The sequence below is a fragment of the Schistosoma mansoni genome (genome assembly GCF_000237925.1).
Source record: "Schistosoma mansoni, WGS project CABG00000000 data, supercontig 0297, strain Puerto Rico, whole genome shotgun sequence".
NCBI classification, from domain to species: Eukaryota; Metazoa; Platyhelminthes; class Trematoda; order Strigeidida; family Schistosomatidae; genus Schistosoma; species Schistosoma mansoni.
Window position 1 is genome coordinate 47745 of NW_017386153.1, and position 19986 is coordinate 67730.

The 19986-nt window shown below is 33.9% G+C and overlaps 1 protein-coding gene across 1 annotated transcript in view; it reads right to left on the reverse strand.

Annotated features, from left to right (window-relative positions):
• Positions 1-1278: 1278 nt before the first annotated feature.
• Smp_168960 (multiple pdz domain protein, putative) overlaps positions 1279-19986 on the reverse strand; it is a gene marked incomplete at both ends in the record, with an annotated part of 29520 nt that continues 10812 nt past the window's right edge. The window contains 5 exons of the mRNA XM_018792419.1: positions 1279-1326; positions 3524-3619; positions 4602-4718; positions 5794-6264; positions 11590-11897. Coding sequence (XP_018644016.1) covers positions 1279-1326; positions 3524-3619; positions 4602-4718; positions 5794-6264; positions 11590-11897 — 1040 coding nt within the window. The remainder of the gene's footprint in view (positions 1327-3523; positions 3620-4601; positions 4719-5793; positions 6265-11589; positions 11898-19986) is intronic.

Consider the following 19986-nt stretch of genomic DNA (forward strand, 5'->3'; position numbering starts at 1 on the left):
AACTTAAAGAATTTACTCAATTTCATTACAAGTTACTATATATAGACCCATTAGATGAAAACTGGAATCCAACCTTCCAGCTTAATCGTCTATTGCATTGAAGATAAGTATCAATGTTTGAGAAACTATCTACTTGAACGCTTTAATAAACAGTAATGTGGGAGAAACTAAGTTAAATATAAGAAAACCTGATCTCCAGATCCACCGTGCAAAAAGGTCCTAAGAGAAGTATTCAAAACATATTGTTCATGATTTAGTATCAAAATTTATAACAACTAGAAGCAAGTTTTTTTCAACCTTATCTTAAAACACAATATGTTTTTCTTCATATAATAAATGATCATTCTATTACACTTATTAACGACACAACTAATAAATTCAAAATATAAACTCGTAAATAATCAATTCAAATTTCAGAACTGAATTATATTCAATCTGAAAAAGCCAAAACTTTTTAAACTATTGCAAGTTCTTCCTGTAATGAAGAGTTGTAGCTCTATGGGAATATCTTTGTGGTGTTCTCTACTCTATGCTTCTGTTCAAAATATCTGAACCATATCTAAATGTGTAAATCGGTAAATGTAAAACATGCTGAAATACTTAAGTTAAATCATTTGGTTTTAAAACGATCATGTAGATTCACATCATAGTCATACTGTTTGATGGTAGAATATATTAGACCGAAATGAAGCTGTTTGAAACTATCTGCACAACCTAAATAGAGGCCATTTAAAAATTTGTGAGTGCTATGTCCGAGAATTATTCATCTGGAGGAAATATGTTTCTATGTTAATCACTAGAACATATGCTCACTTTTGTTACTTATGACATAGGACATACACTGCGGAACTCATCGAACTGCATCATGAAGCAAGCTCTAACTTGGAATCCTGAAGGGAAATAGAAAAGAGGAAGGCCAATGAACACAATGCGTTGAAAATTGGAAGCAGATATGAAAAGAATAAATAACAACTTGAAAGGATTGCCCAGGATAGACTTCCATGGAGAATGATGGTGGGAGGCCTATGCTCCTCCACAAGGGGTAACAGGCGTTAGTAAGTTACTTATAACAGAAGTGATTAGCATATGATAAGAAAGGCAGACAAACGAACAAAGAATTATTTCGTTATGCTTTGAAGCATGTACCGAAATACCTACATACTGAAGTTCCTGCTTCTCTAGTCAACAAAATTATTGTCATATAGTAGAAAAAAGATGTCAAATAGAAAAATTTATTGTACGTCATCTTAGTAGTCACTCGATTAAACTGTGGCTACTTTAACTACCGACAGATTCTAGTTGAAAGTAGTCGTCAACATCCAATTTCTATAATGAAAGTTATAATTTCTGACCAAATATATTCAACTTTACTTTTGTTTCTCTTCTCTTTCCTTGTTTTAGTTATTCTCATTATTATTAGAACATAATGCTTTTATTGGTGTTTAGTACAGAAGGAATATTATTATTATTATTATTATTATTATTATTATTACTACTACTACCAGTAGTAGTATAATCATAAATATTTGTAATTTTTAATCAAATAAACTTCACCATGACTGAAATAATATCCACCCTTCATAGTATTTAATCTCGTTATATCTACTAAAGTATATTTTCTTTATCTAAACTCATAAATAAAATTCATATCTATGTTTTTCAGAACCAAATGATTTATTGATAGAATATAAACAATATACATTAAATATATTTGTTTATTTATTTACAACATATATACAGTTTATGACTAGGACTATAAAATAAGACGAATTTATCTGATCTTAAAAGTATTGTTCTAATTGGTTTATTTAGGTTGATAAATAAATAAAAAATGAAGTTTTAACACTTAATTGGTACATGAATTCACAAACTATCTAGAGATTAACTGAGATGGTGAAGATTTGTAGCTCAGGTGGATGATTTTGATGAAGTTTTGTTCTCTGAGCTGGATGGTTTGGTCATGGAGCTTTCATCGTTCTTCTGAACGACAACATCAGCACAAACTTCGGGTAGAAGTGAAGTGTTTGTTTGAGTGTTGACACAAGATCATGAACCGATTGAAGTTAGACAATAACACTGTTGGATGACAGCCGGTTCAGCGGTCTAGATGTTAAGCGTTTGCGCGCGAGATCGAAGGTCTTTGTTTCAAATCTCGCGTCCTCGATCATGGACTCACACAGCCGAGTTGTTCCATTCTAGTGCGAAACGGCCGTTCAGTGTTTCCAGGTTTTCAATGATTGTTTAGCTTAGATCGACTCATGAATTGAAGTATTAAAATTTCATAATTGATAGAGAGACTAGAACCAGTTGCTTGAACTCTATATAATGTTTGAAGTTTTGGAAAGAAGTATGAGATTTACATCCGATAGGGTTTGTGGAATTTTAAATAGTGTACGATTGATGAATATCAGAAAGCGGCTTGACATTATATATCAGTAGAAAATAACTATACCACATGATTTGAACTAAAATAGAACAAGAAAAATAATTGTGACAGAAAAATAGGTTTATTTACTTCAACGATTCTTTTCATCTGCTTATAACCTATGGGAATTATAATAAGTATCGAGAAAAAAGTGTATTCTTTCATTTTATTTACAATTAGGGAATGATTTAGGTATAGAAAAAAAACAACATGAATGTAAATTAACGCTGTGGGCATTTGTGCGAATTATTCAAATAGTTAGTGATTTATTAGATAAGTAATTGAATATATAGTTGAACTCATGAGTCAATTAAAGCTAGACCACCATGGAGAACCTGGGAGCACTGGACGGCCGTCCCGTCCTGTTTTGGGACTCCTCAGCAGTGTACATCAACAATCCCGCCTCGCGAGATTCGAACCCAGGACCTATCAGTCTCGCGCGCGAGAGCTTAACTTTTAGTTCACTAAACTGGCGGACATTCAACGGTGTTAATATCTAGCTTCAACCAATCCACGAATATATGTGATGAAGTAAGGGAAAATATAAATTATAATGAAAAACAAAGCACTCTAGAAGTAGAAAATTAGTATCATAATTAAATCCTATGAATAATTTCTCTCAATTTGTACACTTCTTTTACTTCTCATCAATGTGTTTGCTGTCATCGATTTCAATCAAAACTTTACACATAACTCTTTATTGTTAACTTTTTTTTGAGAATGTATATACTTGCAGTGAATCCACTAAATGAATATATTTATTTCATCATTCCATCATAATCATTTTTTGCGTTATACTACTGAATTTTATCAAGAAAAATAGTATTATGCAATTCAATGTAATTTCTATTATTTTGTATATCAGTTTCCAATGTCTTATTGTTAGCTTTCATTTATAGACTTACAACCAAGTATATATGATTAGTAATTTCCGTTCAGAAAGTATTTGCATCTGTTTGTTTATTTATCTTGAATCAAATTAGAATAGATAATATATCGTTCACATATAACAAAATGAATGTAATTGTAGGCAATGGATATAAGGATAAATTATAAAGATTTACTTACTTGTTTAGTCTGTGTAGTCTATCGCCTTACTTGATAAGGATCATTGAAAAGAAATGCAGCTGAATTTGGTATAGCGATTTGATTTTTCAGTCTTCCTACTTTGAGAACAACTTTATACGGAGCTGCCTAAAAAGGAGATTTATCAGTAAAATATGTTTTTTTACATCCGACAATTTCTAATTTTATGATAACAATGGGGGTTTGTAGAGATTGTAGTGATTTCAATAGTTGAATTCATGAGTCGATGTAAGACAGACCACTAATGAAAACCTGGACGGCCGTTTCGTCCTAGTATGGGACTCCTCAGAAGTGCCCATCCACGATCCCTCACGTTGTCTAGACCTTAAAAGTCTGCATGTGAGACAGAAGCTCTTGGGTTCAAGTCCTGCATGCGGTGGTGTGAACGGGAACTGCTGAGGAGTCCCACACTAGGGCGAAGCGGCTGTCCAGTGGTTCCAGGTTTTTAACGGTGGTCTAGTTCATATCAACTCATGAATTCAGTTGCTGAAATTTCTAATTTATGAAGTAGAATTGTTAAAAACTTAATAGTCACTACACTAAAAATTTGAATTCAAGTTTAACAATGAATTTAGTGTCTACAAAAAGTGTTCTCACATGTTTAGTTCTTAGTTGTTACTGATGCGTTTAATAAGAAGTACGTTTAGTGAAGGACCTTCCGGTTGTCTACAAACCTGACGGTTTTAAAATATTAATCCTTATTCCAAAAAAAAACAACACTGATATCCAGCAAGTTCAGTTGCCGTAGTATGAGGAATATGTGAATTTTTAACCGAATCTCTGAAGAAAACTGTTCATCTATGTAGAATTAAAATAATAAAATGTTTAATGGTTAAATGATTGTTTTTATTACACACAAGTGGATTTTATAATCTGACAGGAGCTAAGTAAATTAAAGAATAATGACTGAATTTATTACTAAGTGAACATTTTGTATGAGCCTTAGCGTCCAACAATGATTATGGAAAATGAAAATTTTTATTCGACAATAATCTTCATCACGTTAACGTTAACTTGTAACTAAATATTCTGTTGACCTAATGAATAAGCTGTACCACAATATTTACTAAAGTATGAGATATTTAACTACCTTTAGTAGAGCACCAACGATTTCACTAGTTAGTGTGCTTGTATCTTTACCATTTACTTCCAGGATTTGATCATTTGCCATGAGACGACCATCAGTTGCTGCAATCGATCCTTTAATCTAGTAAAACAACAAAATGCCAAATTTTTCTTGGAATTCATGAAAACTTGGTTGTAGAGAATAACGAATTATTAGTAAAACATTTTTTATGATCAATAAATATGTTAAACTAGCTTGGTCTAACTGATATGGAGAGTCAATCAGAAATAGAAAGAGATCAGTCGATGGCCATCAGAAGTAACCCAAAGGTCAAGTGCATTTCATTGGGGTTAATGGGTCACTTTCCTAAGAATGGTATATATATGAATGAGTATTTGCACATTCCATTCAGTAGTCCACAATGCACTTTTTTGCTCACTTAGTCAGTTGGGGGTTAGCGCATAGAATACCGTGTATCAGTATCAGATTTCGGATACCGCATATCACAACACTTACCATCGGTATTGATTATTAAGTTCTGACTAAAGGCATAGACTGAAATAAATAATATAAATTTTTAATCTATTAGGTTTGAAGGGATAAAGGATTATTTTCCTGATTAATTTCTTACTGATAGGAACATGAATACCACAGTTTCTAAAAGATCTAATTAATTATATGGAGTCAATTTCATCCATCCGAATCACGAGTGAAGCTGACTTCAAACATGCCAGAAATTTCTCTTGAAATATTTCATGATTATCACAGATAAACTAACCCCACAAATCAACAAGAATAACGTGGAGTCTCTCAATTATCTAGATTTTAGCATATACGTTTCCTTACATTATGCACAACGGATATAACAGTGTTATCGAAAGGCTTCTTATTTGGTTCATTATTATTCTGATTGAAATTATTTATGAACATCAGGTTATCGTATGATTATCATATAGTAATTTTAGGGTTGCAGTAATGTTTATGTTTTCTTCATTCCAAGGAATTTATCATTTTTATCATGAGTAGAAAATCATGTAGTCACCTTCAGTCACAGGCTAGAGGTGTTTTAGTTCAGTAATTCAAAATAACCTAGTAGATTCATTTCATTACTTTTCAATTTATGCCGACTATTGTTAATTATAACCATTTTTCATATTTCTGTTAGTATCTATACGATAAAAAGTAAAAATCATGATTATTGCTGAAATTCACTCACTATTTCAGTAATAATAACGCCATATGATGTTTGCATTTCGGAAGTGTTTACATAAGAATTATCTTGTACCTTTAAAGTATTTTCATTCTCTGATAAATTTTCATCTGGTTTAAGATGTACACAACGATCTGCAATGCAAATTCCCAAACCTTTTCCAGATTTCTTCAGTAATTCAATTATTAATTCTTGATCATACCATTTTTGACTTTGTTCTGTTGGTCGAAATATGGTGAGATTTAAATAACTTTGCTCTTGATTTAATAAAGAAATATTTTCATTTTCATCATCTGAATCTAGTTTTATCATGGACGATTTGCTAATATAAGCCATTTGAAGTTTATTCATAGCTTCCAAAAATGGCACACCGGCTAATGATATTCGATTGACTTTACTAATTCGATCCCCTGGGCGTAAACGTCCATCTTTTGCCGCTGCACCATTAGGATAGATTTCATGTATAACTGGAATATTCTATAATAAAAAATATTAGTTTTATAATTATTTGTATGGAAGTTTATACTTTGGATAGATTTACAACGTTCCAATAGAATTTTAATCAATTTTAAATTAAAAGAAATTGGATAAACGATTTTTTGCAATTTTTATTTATTTGTGGGTAGTTATAATAATTTTTGTTATATCACGTGGAGATTTATGAATGGTAACTTTGAGAACTGTTTATGGACCAATATGATATGTATATTTCTCATTGTATAATGGTTAGGTAACTAAACTATTCGTATTCGTGTCCCTCTTATCATAAGCTTTATTTTGAACTATGAACTATTATTAAATGATTTACTATTCTTGAGTTATCCCCAGTCTATTGATTACTGTTTCCCCTATTCACAGCCACATTTGGCCAAATCTTGTACAAATGATATTTTCCATTTTATTGGTACGATGTGGTCAGTTTGTTTGGTATATAAACCCAGTATGTTTGAGAATAATGATTCATGTTGCAGAGGCTGTTATTGGTGTTCTGGACTTAACTGGCTGGGCTAGGCAGAAAGCAGGACTGATAAATACTCAAGACTGCTCATACGGCTTTTGTGTATCATTCCTCTGATCGATAATTCACTCCTCTCTGATTGGCGGGGACCATCACGTCATATATATTAAACAGGGCACGTACGCATGCACTCGATATAACAATTTTGTATGAATCGGTTTCAAAATTATTATTTTAAAATAGTAAATAATAAAACAAACTCATATGTGTTGGTAAAGATGTTTAAATCACTACGTCCTCCATTGATTTTACAAGTTATTCCATGAGATTTCAGCATAAAAAAGACCCTCTAGATCATTTTAAACATCACTTTTGTCTAGTTATTTTTAAACTGTATAGCCTAAAGTAAATTGTTTGAGATTAGAATCAAATATTTTTAGTTTAGTTCTGTAAATAAGAAGAATATTACTTACTTTCAAGTGCCTATTTGATTGTTGTCAGTTTTTTGTTAAAGTTATCTTCGAATTCAGTAAACAATAACAACCAAGTTTAATATGAACCCGAAGAATACCTGTGTACTGTTTAACAAAGCATACTAAGATTTTATTTAACAGAACTTCTATATAAGCAAAGATGGATAGTGGTTAGCGGTGGAATCCAGGATGCGCGTTTCGTCCTATTTAGAACTCATCAGCTGGATGTACCTGCATCTCAGAGTTGATGTTCACTATCCATCTTTGCTTATAATGCTTGTGAATTAAGGCAATATCAGGCCAATACGCACAGTATGCACATATGCCAATAAGAGACTGATCAATTGCAGTCCTAAACATTAATAGGAAGATTCAAGTAAACAATACCAAGTGAATTTAGAACTTCATGTTTCTATAAGAATCTGCTTATTTATTCGACTGATAAATATCCCATGGTTAAAATATAATGGAAACAGAAATGGAAGCTCACATTTACGAAAGATGAGAATTACCCATAAAATGTACATATTACTACTGTCATAATTAACATAGTTAATTAGATAAGGACACTTTAATTAAGATTTTAGCATAGAATTTATGTCAGGTTCAACTGAAAAGATTTCAATGAGATTAAATTAAAATCAAAAAAACTTTCAAATTCTATAAACATATAAAAAGTATGTATGTATTCGCTAATATTCAGATTACAAAATTCTACAATATGTAGGATGTCAAGCTTAGATCAATGAAAATATTTCCTATTTAATGTCTTACATCAACTCGGCGCCCAAATACTGTGAAACTATTCGTTCTAATTTAGACGAAAGCTCTTATATATTTTAATCGTTTAAAGACCCCCATCATTTTAAAAGACTAATATTAGAACGAAGAATATTCTTTTCGATAAATTCTCTTCAGGTTCTACAATGATATGTCTAAATTAATAATCCGAAAAAATGGCCAGGTTAAAGGCAAAGTACATCGTTTAAAACATGTAAACTTAAGAATGTCAAATCAAATAGAATAAAATTGTTAATGTTGATATGACTCATATAGAATGTTAACTTGAATCTGTATATATGTCAAGTGAAAATTTAAGATCTGTGATCAGAATAAATATGGGTCAGATAGGGTGAGAGAGATATGATAGTGCAATAAAAATTCGATCGAGTGGAAGATTAAATTGTGTGAAAAATTAGTAAGGTGTAATAAGGAAAGATCAATGCGAAGTGAATGAATCATGTCTAAGGGGGGATTAATAATGATATTTAACCAATAATAATAATACAAAGATTTGCGAATAAAGATAAGAGAGACAATTACATTTGACTACGAAAGGTCGTAAGCACATCGTCAAATTAGGTCATCCAATAGGTTAGATTACTATTGATTAATTGGCCTCGTGGTTGGCCAGGGGAGGAACGGGGGTTAGAGATATTTCTTCTGTACGCATAGCTCAGGTTTCCTCATACTGATGGCTACTGCCTCAAATATTTTAAGGACTTTAAGCCTGACAAGCTTAGGCAAAAAATTACTGACCCTATAAATAATTGAAAAGGATTGGTTTATACTGATACTATGACCAGTTTGTACTTAATGGGCCAATATCGAGCTGTTTACTTTCTTCACCAAACCTTTGCTTAGCCACGCTGGGTGGTGTTCACGAGCACGAAAATGTAAATTCCCAGAACTTATATATTTCCTAAATTTGTCTCAAATATAATCTAGATACATTATAACAAAATTGTTTTTCGTGACATACATGAAAAGAAAATAGCACTTGAAAAATTTAAGAGAAAAATTTTCACTTCTAATCTGGTTTCATATGTCATAGTTATTTTCAAATTTTAACAAGGATCAATACTACTGATAAGGAGATCTTGTTTCATATTTTTCATTCTATAAACCTTTTTTGAAAATTGATTTATTCAATTGTAAGTTAAATATATTTCTGACGAAATGATAACGAACGAATATCTGAAGTGAAAAATTGTAATTAAGTTAACAACTGATGGTTTACTGAAGGTTTTTTCTTAAAAGTAGTAGTAGAACTGAAATTACAGAAAAAATACTCCACCATGACAAACTTTATTTTTTTGTGTTATATCTGAAGGCCGAGTGGATGCCTCGTAAATGTGTGACGCGATAAGACCCGCCAAACAGGGAGCAGCGAATTATCGATTGGAACAGTGACACACGAAACCGTACGAGCAGTCTAGAGTGCGTATCGACCCTGCGATCTGCCTAGCCCAACCAGTTAAGTCCAAAACACCGATAACAGCCTCAGTGGTATGAATCATTGTATTTCGAACATACTGAGTTTATATACCAACCAAACAAACCATATCGACCCATAAAATAGATAATAACATTTGTACAATATTTAGCCGAATGTGGCTGTGAATAGTAATCAATAAACTGATGATAACTCAAGGATCGTATAATAATAGTTCAAAGGTCAAAATAAAGTTAGTGATAAGAGGAAACGAATATGATTAGGTTAATTACAATAGGAAATATACATATTATATTGACCAATAAATAGTCCTCAAAAGTTACCATTCGTAATTCTCTTCGGGATACAACATTTTGAAAGCGAGGTAAGTTACAACATATACCGTGGTAGCCTTAGGAATATGGTTACACAGTCATCACTATTTTTAAACGTTAGAAAACCCTTACAAAGGTAAGATAATTAACATGGTAATCTATTAGTTAAGTATCTATTGTTGTGAACAAGGGTGAGCATACACCATTGAACCAACTATCTGGAACGCGTGAAATTTCCATCAAACTATTGACGTTTTCATAGAGGTTATGTTATTTGCTATATAATACTAAATATCATAGTATTATTTACAAAGTTATAATGTGACACATACACATATTCAGTTCCTTATCCCTCATCACGGTAGAATTTAAACAGTTGGGTAAGGCATCCTATAGTATGTTACCACAGTATATGATCACAAAACTGCTAGCAGAATGAAGGAAGATTTATTTTGTTTTGATAGAAATTCAGTAAACATTGTCTATTCATGAAAACGCGAACCCTCACATGCTGCTGAACACTATATGAAATAAATGACATTAGAAAGCTTAAAATAGGATAAGTTTTGATTGCTCTAATAATTCGTGGATTAAACAAATTTATCAATACAAAACAAATACCATTGTCAAAATATTACAGTAGTTCACTGTTTAGACGTTAAATGATAATAAGTCAAGTATTATCAAGTATTATTCATTATGTAGCTTACACTTAAGTTAATCTGTTCAACATGCAATTTTTTATTGGTATTCGCTTTTTAGCAACTTAACCGGGAAAGAAATATTGCATTTTCATCCACATAAAATGAGAGTAATAAAATTCTATTTTTACTCACACTATTAGTTAACAGTTCTGGAAATCCCAGTTTTAATTCATCACAGGTTAGTAAATTGTCATAGAAAACGACAGTTTTGTGTTCACTTTTAGAATAAACTAAAAGATGGCTTTAGTTAGAACTAAAGCAATTAACCCAAGATTCATCAGTTCAAATGTTTATAAAGAGCCTACAGAACTATCTAAATATAGCTCAATTGTCTGTATTGTTAATGAGAGGAAAGATTTCTCATATATTTTTTTTATTTATATATCCTACATTTCTTTGTAACATCACATGTATATAAACAAAAGTTTATTTATTCAAAACAAACTTATAATCACATGATTAAGAATTAGGTGAACATCATTTGAATCAATATGTTGGTAACAAAATAAACAAACATGGAGGATGTAATTATCCAAGTATAACAGGACTGAAACTTTATATACCTGACAAAAATCTTTATTCTATGCCCAAAAAGATAGTTGTTTTTTCCGTAATGATTACAGATAATATCTCTTCTTAAAACTTAAAATTTGTCCATCGACAAACGTTTAGTCAAATATGAAACATTTCATTATTTTACACTATTCTCTATTCAGTAGTTAGGTGGATTACATGACGGCGTTTGAAGCGAACGGTACTGGGTTCGAGTTCCGAAGTGATCATCAACTCTAAGGTGAAGGCACATCCAGCTGATGAGTCCCAAGTAAGACGAAACGTGCCTCTTGGATTCCATTGCTAGTTACTATCCATTTTTCTTTATATTCTTTATTCTGTTTATTCTCTGTTTTTGTACAGATTACTAAAAATTACTACTAATACTACTACTAAAATTTAGTATACATACAGCAGTGCACTTTTAATAATCAGTTCGAATTTCAAATAAAAAGTCACATCATTTAAACGGCAACTTTTGTTTTCTATGTCAAACTTTTTGAAGGTGAACACGAAGTTATTTTTTGTTCATAATATGTATGAAATAAAGCATTTGCACACTTACTAGTGCTGTTTCACAGCCTCCTATACAGCCTATTCCTAGACCACAAGAATTATTTATTGCGATTGATATTTCAGTTTCACTTCCAGGCTTGATGGGACGGATTGTTGCTTCGATTTCTGGTTCGTCATTTATTAAAATTGAGATCTTATCGAAATTCGTATCTCCTTGAAGGTTTATTGAAGTTGTTGAGTAATTTGGGAGAGGCTGTAGAACGGTAGTGGGAATATGCTCTCTTTTATAACCAATGTTTGGAAAACTTGCACGACGATACCTTGATACAATTTGACGGGGCACCAACCAGCTCGCACCTTTATGGTTTCCAAAAGGTAAAGCAAGTAAGGAAAGTTTAACAAACTTCTATTTAATAATTTAAAATAAAATTATAGATAGAACATTGAAAAGCATTTGAACTCATTATATATGGTAAGATGTTCTTCTTGAATCTAAAGATTCCGTATCTTATGTTTGAATTGTTCTGGTGGTATTTTCAAGAGAACCTCTGAATTGTCTAGTTATTTTCCAGAAGATAATTTGAACATTTTGTCTCACACAAACGATAATTTCAAAGTCTAGAATACAAAATCACAAGATTATTGAGAATTGTTTATAATTTGCCCAACATTTGCCGTGATGAAGATGTCTTTGATTTGATTTTCCTAAATTATTACTTCATTCATCCCGAACGTTATCATGTTAAGCAGTAATTATCGAGAAGACCTGGACCTAGATTTTATGCTATATAAGATCTATCTGTCAGGCATACCCATAGTCTTAGAGAAATAAATATTTCCCTTGGTCCTCAAACCTTTGTCACTAATTATTATTGCTAGTGAACTGAATAACAATATTAATAATACCTCTATTTAATATGTGTTCAGTACAAAGTGGAATTCCTATCATACAACATTTTGACAAGTTTCTCCTACTCTTCTTACCACACAAAAACAATCGAAACCTCAAATATACATGTACGAAATAAGTAAATAAATTACCTAGAATTAAATATGTCTAAAAAACAAGAATCTATACAACAGTGAGTTAGCGACATGTTCATAAATGAAATTTTATCATTAGGTCAGCTCTCACAACCCGTTCATCGGATGGTATATACACTAGATACGGTATTGTAAAAGCTTTATACTTCACATTGAAATCATGAACCGACTAAATCTAGACAGTCATTAAAGACCTGGAAACACTGGATGACCGTTCCGCCCTGTTATAGGGTTCTTCAGCGGTGAGTATCTGCAACCCATATATCGGAAATCGAACCCAGTACCCTAGATCTTTCGCGCAAATGCTTAACTTCCAGACCACTTAGTCAGGATCTAGTGGTGTACATGTCTAACTTCAACAAGATCACTACTGTTTCACTTTTTCTCTACTTTGTTTGCATGCATGAATTCCAATTTATTTATGTCTCGTCCTAACAGAAGACATAAAAGGAGTAAACGGTTAGTATCCGATGAATTAACACCTGTCAGTAGTTTACAAGGTTTCAAATGTCCATCCACAACCATATTCATAATGATATCGAAAGATTCGTCACATACCTCACTAATTCAATTTCACAATCTCCTCAACATAGCGAAATCTCTTCTCAAGTATTGAGGAGATAATAATTGGGCACAGCAAGGAATCATAGATAATATACAAGAATTTACAAACCACAAAAGTAAGTATCAAGTAATGCCAAAAACGTTTACCACCTGATGAGGAGAATTAGATTATCACGAATAGCCAGAAAACATAATATGTAGTTACTATTAAGTTATCAGTTAATGGAAACCTATATGACACCTATTTTTAGTGCAAGAAATGTTATGAGTTCTGGGACTAATGGGACTTGAGATTGAGAGTAGGAAAAAGAGTTAATTCATCTGTATTATCGTGAACAATTCTGAGCCATATAACTCAAAGTTCGAAATTAGTGATTGTGGTTAGCACATGGATCCCGTATCTTCCAACAAGGCTAAACTCAACAATTTATGGCTTTCTTTCAACCTACTCTTGTACCCGCAATCATTGCCTGTCGAGGTGAGCGGTTACTAGGCACACATAAAACATGTTCTAGCCAGCTCGGTCGATGAAGAATCATCACCTCATCAACCTATTTGCCACCTTTATTCAGAACCCAGTGCCTAACCTCATTCGCTCATTTGGTTGCTTCAAGAAATGCGAGAGATGCTTCACAGAAACCCATGATCGAAAACCTGTGGCTGACGAGTATTTTACAGCCTCAAAGTATTACGGAGTTGACTTCATAGCACCATACACGCATTACGGTTGATATCAAGCGACTTTGACTAAGCGCCACGTTGTGACTTGTTTTTAGGGTTCGTTGAGAACTAAATATGATACATGGATGACACAAGTGTTACTCAGTGATCATTTCTCAAATGATCATCATTTCAGACCTACAGTAAATCGTCCGCAACTATGATAATGTGAGAAGACATTATGAGTTTTACGATAGTATCAGTTCCATCATGGTTGTAGATACACCTTGTTGACATGTGATAAATAGGTAAAAATATAGATTCATGATGATCTATCGATTAACTCTACCCAACAGATATGCAATAACGTAACCATAGGTTGGTAAAAATCGAATACATTTTAAACATATGACTTGTTAGAAAAATTCATAAAGTACTTGGCAGCGATATAAAAAACACTTGTTACAATAAGAAAAATAACTACCGTCATAATAGGTTTATTTTAAGATTAATTTTCAGTACATAACTGGGAACAGTTCATTGAACAAATCATACGTTCTGTCACCAAACCATATAGATTTTACTCATATCTTAGTGTGTGTAGATATCATCGGTGACATTAGTTCACAAACGTTTTCTTAAAATGTTCCCTATGAAGGATATTTAAACCCGAAACATATATATATATATATATATATATATATATATATATATATATATATATTACTGTCTAAAGTGGTTAATAAAAGACAAAATTATTTACCCGAAGCATATTTTAACCAAGTGACTTTCAAGTTAGTATTCTAGCAAAACCAAACTGCATAATATAAACATACTGACAGTATGTTCGTCTTTTATGTAAAAAAAACTGACCAAAACGTTTACAGATTTCCTTTAGAAGGTGAACAAATGACGTAATGTAAGGCTGATAACTTAAAAGAAGCATGCGAAATAACTATTATACTGACTTTTTATCATAAGTAGTCAATACAGATGTGTAATTGTTTGTAATTAAGACATCTATAATGAAGAAATGTTTGCATGTGGAAAATTTGGCGCATTCTGAAATAGACAAAACCAACCTTACCTTTAGTAGGATGAACCACTGTCATATGTTTAGAACAAATGACATTATGACGGTTTGAAAGCCTGTGTTAGAAGCCCATTTGATCAAGAAGTAACTACTTCAATGTTTTACAACAAATGGCTACTTCATCAGTAAGAGTTTAGACATTTTCAGGTTATGCTATTGATGTGATTATTCTACAAGGCGAATTTCTGTCATTTCCTTGAGTTTGTGCGGATCAGAAATCTGTCACTTAGGTATGAGGTATGTTTTATTGAATGTTGGTTCACAGCAACTTTTATGGATCGCCTATATGAAGAAAATTATAAACCACTTAACCATCGTTGCATCGTGCAATTATTAGTCTGTGATAACTTTTTCAAATAAAGGATACAACCCATTAGCCTTCAGACTTTCGGAACATCCAGATCAATTACTTAGTCCATATTTGTCGTACAATTTCCCCAACTTACAAATTTGAATGAAGCAAGAATAAATAATGTAGCAGAATAACATTCTATTTTGAAACTTCTCGTTAGCTGCTTACAACCTAAACATAATATTGTTATATACTAGGAAAAAGTAAGTACTGATAACTTACGGGACCTCTTATTACACTATTATTCTATTTATATTCCTATGGTATAACTATTCGGTAACTGGATTATCTATGTCTATATTCATCTTATTATTAGCTTCATTTTGACCTATTGATTATTATTATATGATTTATTGTTCCTAAATTATACTCGGTTTATTGAGTACTGTCTCCCACGCTTCCAGCCACGTTTGGCTTGATTTTGTACAAATATTATTTTCTATTTTATGGTATGATGTGGCCTGTCTGTCTGATATATAAACAAAGTATGCTTGAAATAAACGATTCGTATTGCCGAGGCTGATATTGGTGTTTTGGACTCAAGTGGACGGGTTGGGCGGATAAGGACCAATAAGGACGCTAGGTTACTCATACTAGTCGAACGTCATTGTCACAGTGTGAAGGTCGTAGAAGTCGTATTCTATTGGTGGATAATTTACGCGAATTACGTCCTTGTTAAATTCGTAAGGTCATAACGAATCAGCGACGACCTTGGTCAAGTCATAACAATTGGCTATAGCCTAGGTCAAATCATAACAAATATTATAATCTTTAAAAGTCAGTCTATATACTTTATATCATAACATCAGAAGGGTCCTCATCAATGGAGACTAATGAAAAGAGCAACAAGTATGCAAGAACGATAAGAGATGTTCATATGTTAGTAATGTGAATATTTATAAGTTTAATACAGGAATATCCTAGAATAAATAACTAAGAACATGGAGACAGCATTATTTAGAAATGATTTATAATTGTGATAGTTACGTAAATCTTGAAAACTTGACCAATAGAGTACAAATTAGATAAGAAATGAGAATTAATAATTAGTGTCATGAGAAGAAGAATCTCATAACCAACATTTATGAATGAGTTCAATGAAACAAGGGAAGATTGACAACTAAATTATTCTGGATACATAAATTTACTTTAAGTCTTTTTATGGCAATTATTTTATTAAACTGTAGTAAATCTGACGTATTTTTGTTTATTAGTTATCTTAAAGGACTTTGTGACATAAACACGATGGCCACTGTCAAGCAGATGGCGTGCAATCACACTGTTGTAAATGTATTGTTCTTTCAATCTAAGCTTCTACCTATCTCGTTAATGTTTCTAAATGACTCTGAATTATATGAATTGCACAGATTATCCATAATGTCAGACACCTTAACAAAGTGATAAGAATCAAATTCAAAAGCCATAGTGAAACAGTCAACAAGCTTTTCAGCCCACAGAATTTACTGGAATTGAACAGACTATGTACACTAAAAATCATATTTCAACCTTTCAGTCCTTTGTGGAAATGATTTTGATGATTAGTGTTTTATGAGTTATATATCATTCATTTGAAAAACAGACTTATCATACGTTCGATATGATTTTACCTACTAAAAGCATGTTATTAACAAAAGTCGTGAAATTCTTACAGTAAATATTTATTTCTTAACTCCGCCTGTAGCTCTTCTAGAGTTACTGCCGGTCCCAAGCCCGGGTAAAGGAGGAGGGTTGGGCATGGGGTTAGCGACCCCATCCCGTAGAAAAACTAACTCACTAAAAAAACGCTAACCAGAAAAAATAATTCAAATAATTTAAACTCTGCCCTGGGAGTTGAAGGAATAATTATGACGTCTCATGATGAAAGCCGAAATTCTTCGGAAGTCACGAGACCGATGCACCTTCTAACAACCAGAGCAACACTCTTTATAGGTACATGGAACGTCCTGACAATGTGGGAGACAGGAAAGACCAGCCAAATAGCAATGGAAATGAGGAGATATAACTTGGCAGTACTCGGAATCAGCGAAACCCATTGGACACAAGCTGGACAACAAAGGCTAGGTACAGGAGAGATGCTGCTGTACTCCGGTCACGAAGGGGGAAATGCTCCACACACTCAGGGAGTTGCTCTAATTCTGTCCAAAGAAGCACGAAATGCACTTGTGGGATGGGAATCTCATGGACCCAGGATAATCAAAGCATCATTCAGAACAAAGAAGGAGGGGATCACAATGAACGTTATCCAATGTTATGCACCCACCAATGATAGCAACGACGATGATAAAGATCAGTTCTATGAAAGTCTGCAATCAATTATAGAGAAGTGCTCACGAAAGGACCTCACCATCCAGATGGGAGATCTAAATGCTAAAGTTGGAGTGGACAACACAGGATATGAAGATGTAATTGGACGACATGGATTAGGAGAGAGAAATGAAAATGGGGAGAGACTTGCAAACCTATGTGCATTCAACAAATTGGTTATAGGCGGCACAATATTCCCACACAAGCGCATACACAAAGCTACATGGATCTCACCGGAACACACCATAGAGAACCAGACAGATCACATCTGTATCAACAAAAAATTCCGAAGATCAATGGAAGATGTGAGAACCCGGAGAGGAGCCGACATAGCTTCAGATCACCACCTGGTTGTGGCCAAGATGAGACTGAAGCTAAAGAAACACTGGACAACTGGACAAACAGCACTACAAAGGTTCAATACAGCCTTCCTTCGAGATATTGACAAGCTCAATGAATTCAGGATAACTCTCAACAACAGGTTCCAGGCACTACAGGATCTACTGAAAGAACAGGAAACTACTTTGGAGGACAACAGGAAAGGGGTCAAAGAAGCACTAACTTCAACGTGTCAGGAGGTTCTTGGTCCTAAGAAGTATCATCACAAGGAATGGATCTCTATGGGAACCCTGGACAAAATTAAAGAAAGGAAGAACAAGAAACTAGCAATTAACAACAGCCGAACACGAGCTGAGAAAGTCAAAGCACAAGCAGACTACGCAGAAGCAAACAGGGAAGTGAAGAAAAGCATTAAAGACGACAAGCAGAAATACATGGGAGAACTAGCAACGGCGGCGGAAAAAGCTGCAAGAGAAGGGAATATGAGACAACAATATGATACAACGAAGAAATTGGCAGGGAGATATAGCAAACCGGAGAGACCAGTCAAGGACAAAGAAGGAAAGACAATCACTGAGATTCAAGAACAGGGGAAAAGATGAGCAGAATACTTCGAGGAACTGCTGAATAGACCAGCCCCATTGAATCCACCGAACATCGAAGCAGCACACACTGACCTTCCTATAGATGTCACTTCACCAACGATCGAAGAAGTCAAGATGGCCATCAGACAAATCAAAAGTGGGAAGGCGGCAGGACCTGACAATATACCAGCTGAAGCACTGAAGTCAGACATAGAAGTAACTGCAAACATGCTTCACCTTCTATTCAAGAAGATTTGGGAAGAGGAACAAGTGCTACTGACAGACTGAAAAGAAGGATATCTCATCAAGATACCAAAGAAAGGAGATCTGAGCAAATGTGAGAACTACAGAGGCATCAGTTTGTTATCAGTACCAGGAAAAGTTTTCAACAGAGTGCTGCTGAATTGGATGAAAGACGCAGTAGACGCCGAACTTAGGGATCATCAGGCTGGATTCCGTAAGGATCGGTCGTGCACAGACCAGATTGCGACACTACGGATCATCGTAGAACAATCAGTTGAGTGGAACTCATCACTATACGTCAACTTCATTGACTATGAGAAGGCGTTTGACAGCGTGGACAGGAGAACATTATGGAAACTTCTTCGACACTATGGAGTTCCTGAAAAGATTGTTAACATTATCCAGAACTACTACGATGGACTACAGTGTAAAGTCATGCATGGAGGACAGCTGACAGATGCATTTCTAGTAAGGACCGGAGTCAGACAAGGCTGCCTACTCTCCCCATTCCTCTTCCTTCTAGTGATTGACTGGATTATGAAGAATTCGACATCTGAAGGGAAATACGGAATACAATGGACTTCTCAGAATCAATTAGATGATTTGGACTTCGCAGATGACCTAGCCCTCCTCTCTCATACACACGAACAAATGCAGATGAAGACAGAAAATGTAGCAGCAGCCTCCGCATCGATAGGCCTCCACATTCACAAAGGAAAAAGCAAGATTCTCAAATGCAACACGGAGAACACCAACCCAGTCATACTTGATGGCGAAACTCTGGAAGAGGTGGAAACATTCAAGTACCTGGGGAGCATCGTTGATAAACAAGGAGGATCGGATGCAGATGTAAAGGCGAGGATTGGCAAGGCAAGGGCAGCATTTTTACAGTTGAAGAACATATGGAACTCAAAACAACTATCAACCAATTTCAAAATCAGAATCTTTAATACGAACGTCAAGACAGTCGGTTCTACTGTATGGAGCTGAAACGTGGAGAACTACTAAAACCATCATCAGGAAGGTACAAGTATTTATAAACAGTTGTCTACGCAAAATACTCAACATCCATTGGCCGGATACTATCAGCAACATCGTTTTATGGGAGAGGACAAACCAGCTTCCAGCTGAAGAGGAAATTAGGAAAAGACGTTGGAAGTGGATCGGACATACATTAAGGAAATCACCAATGTGCATCACGACTCAATCCCTAACTTGGAATCCGGAAGGGAAACGGAAAAGAGGAAGGCCAAAGAACACACT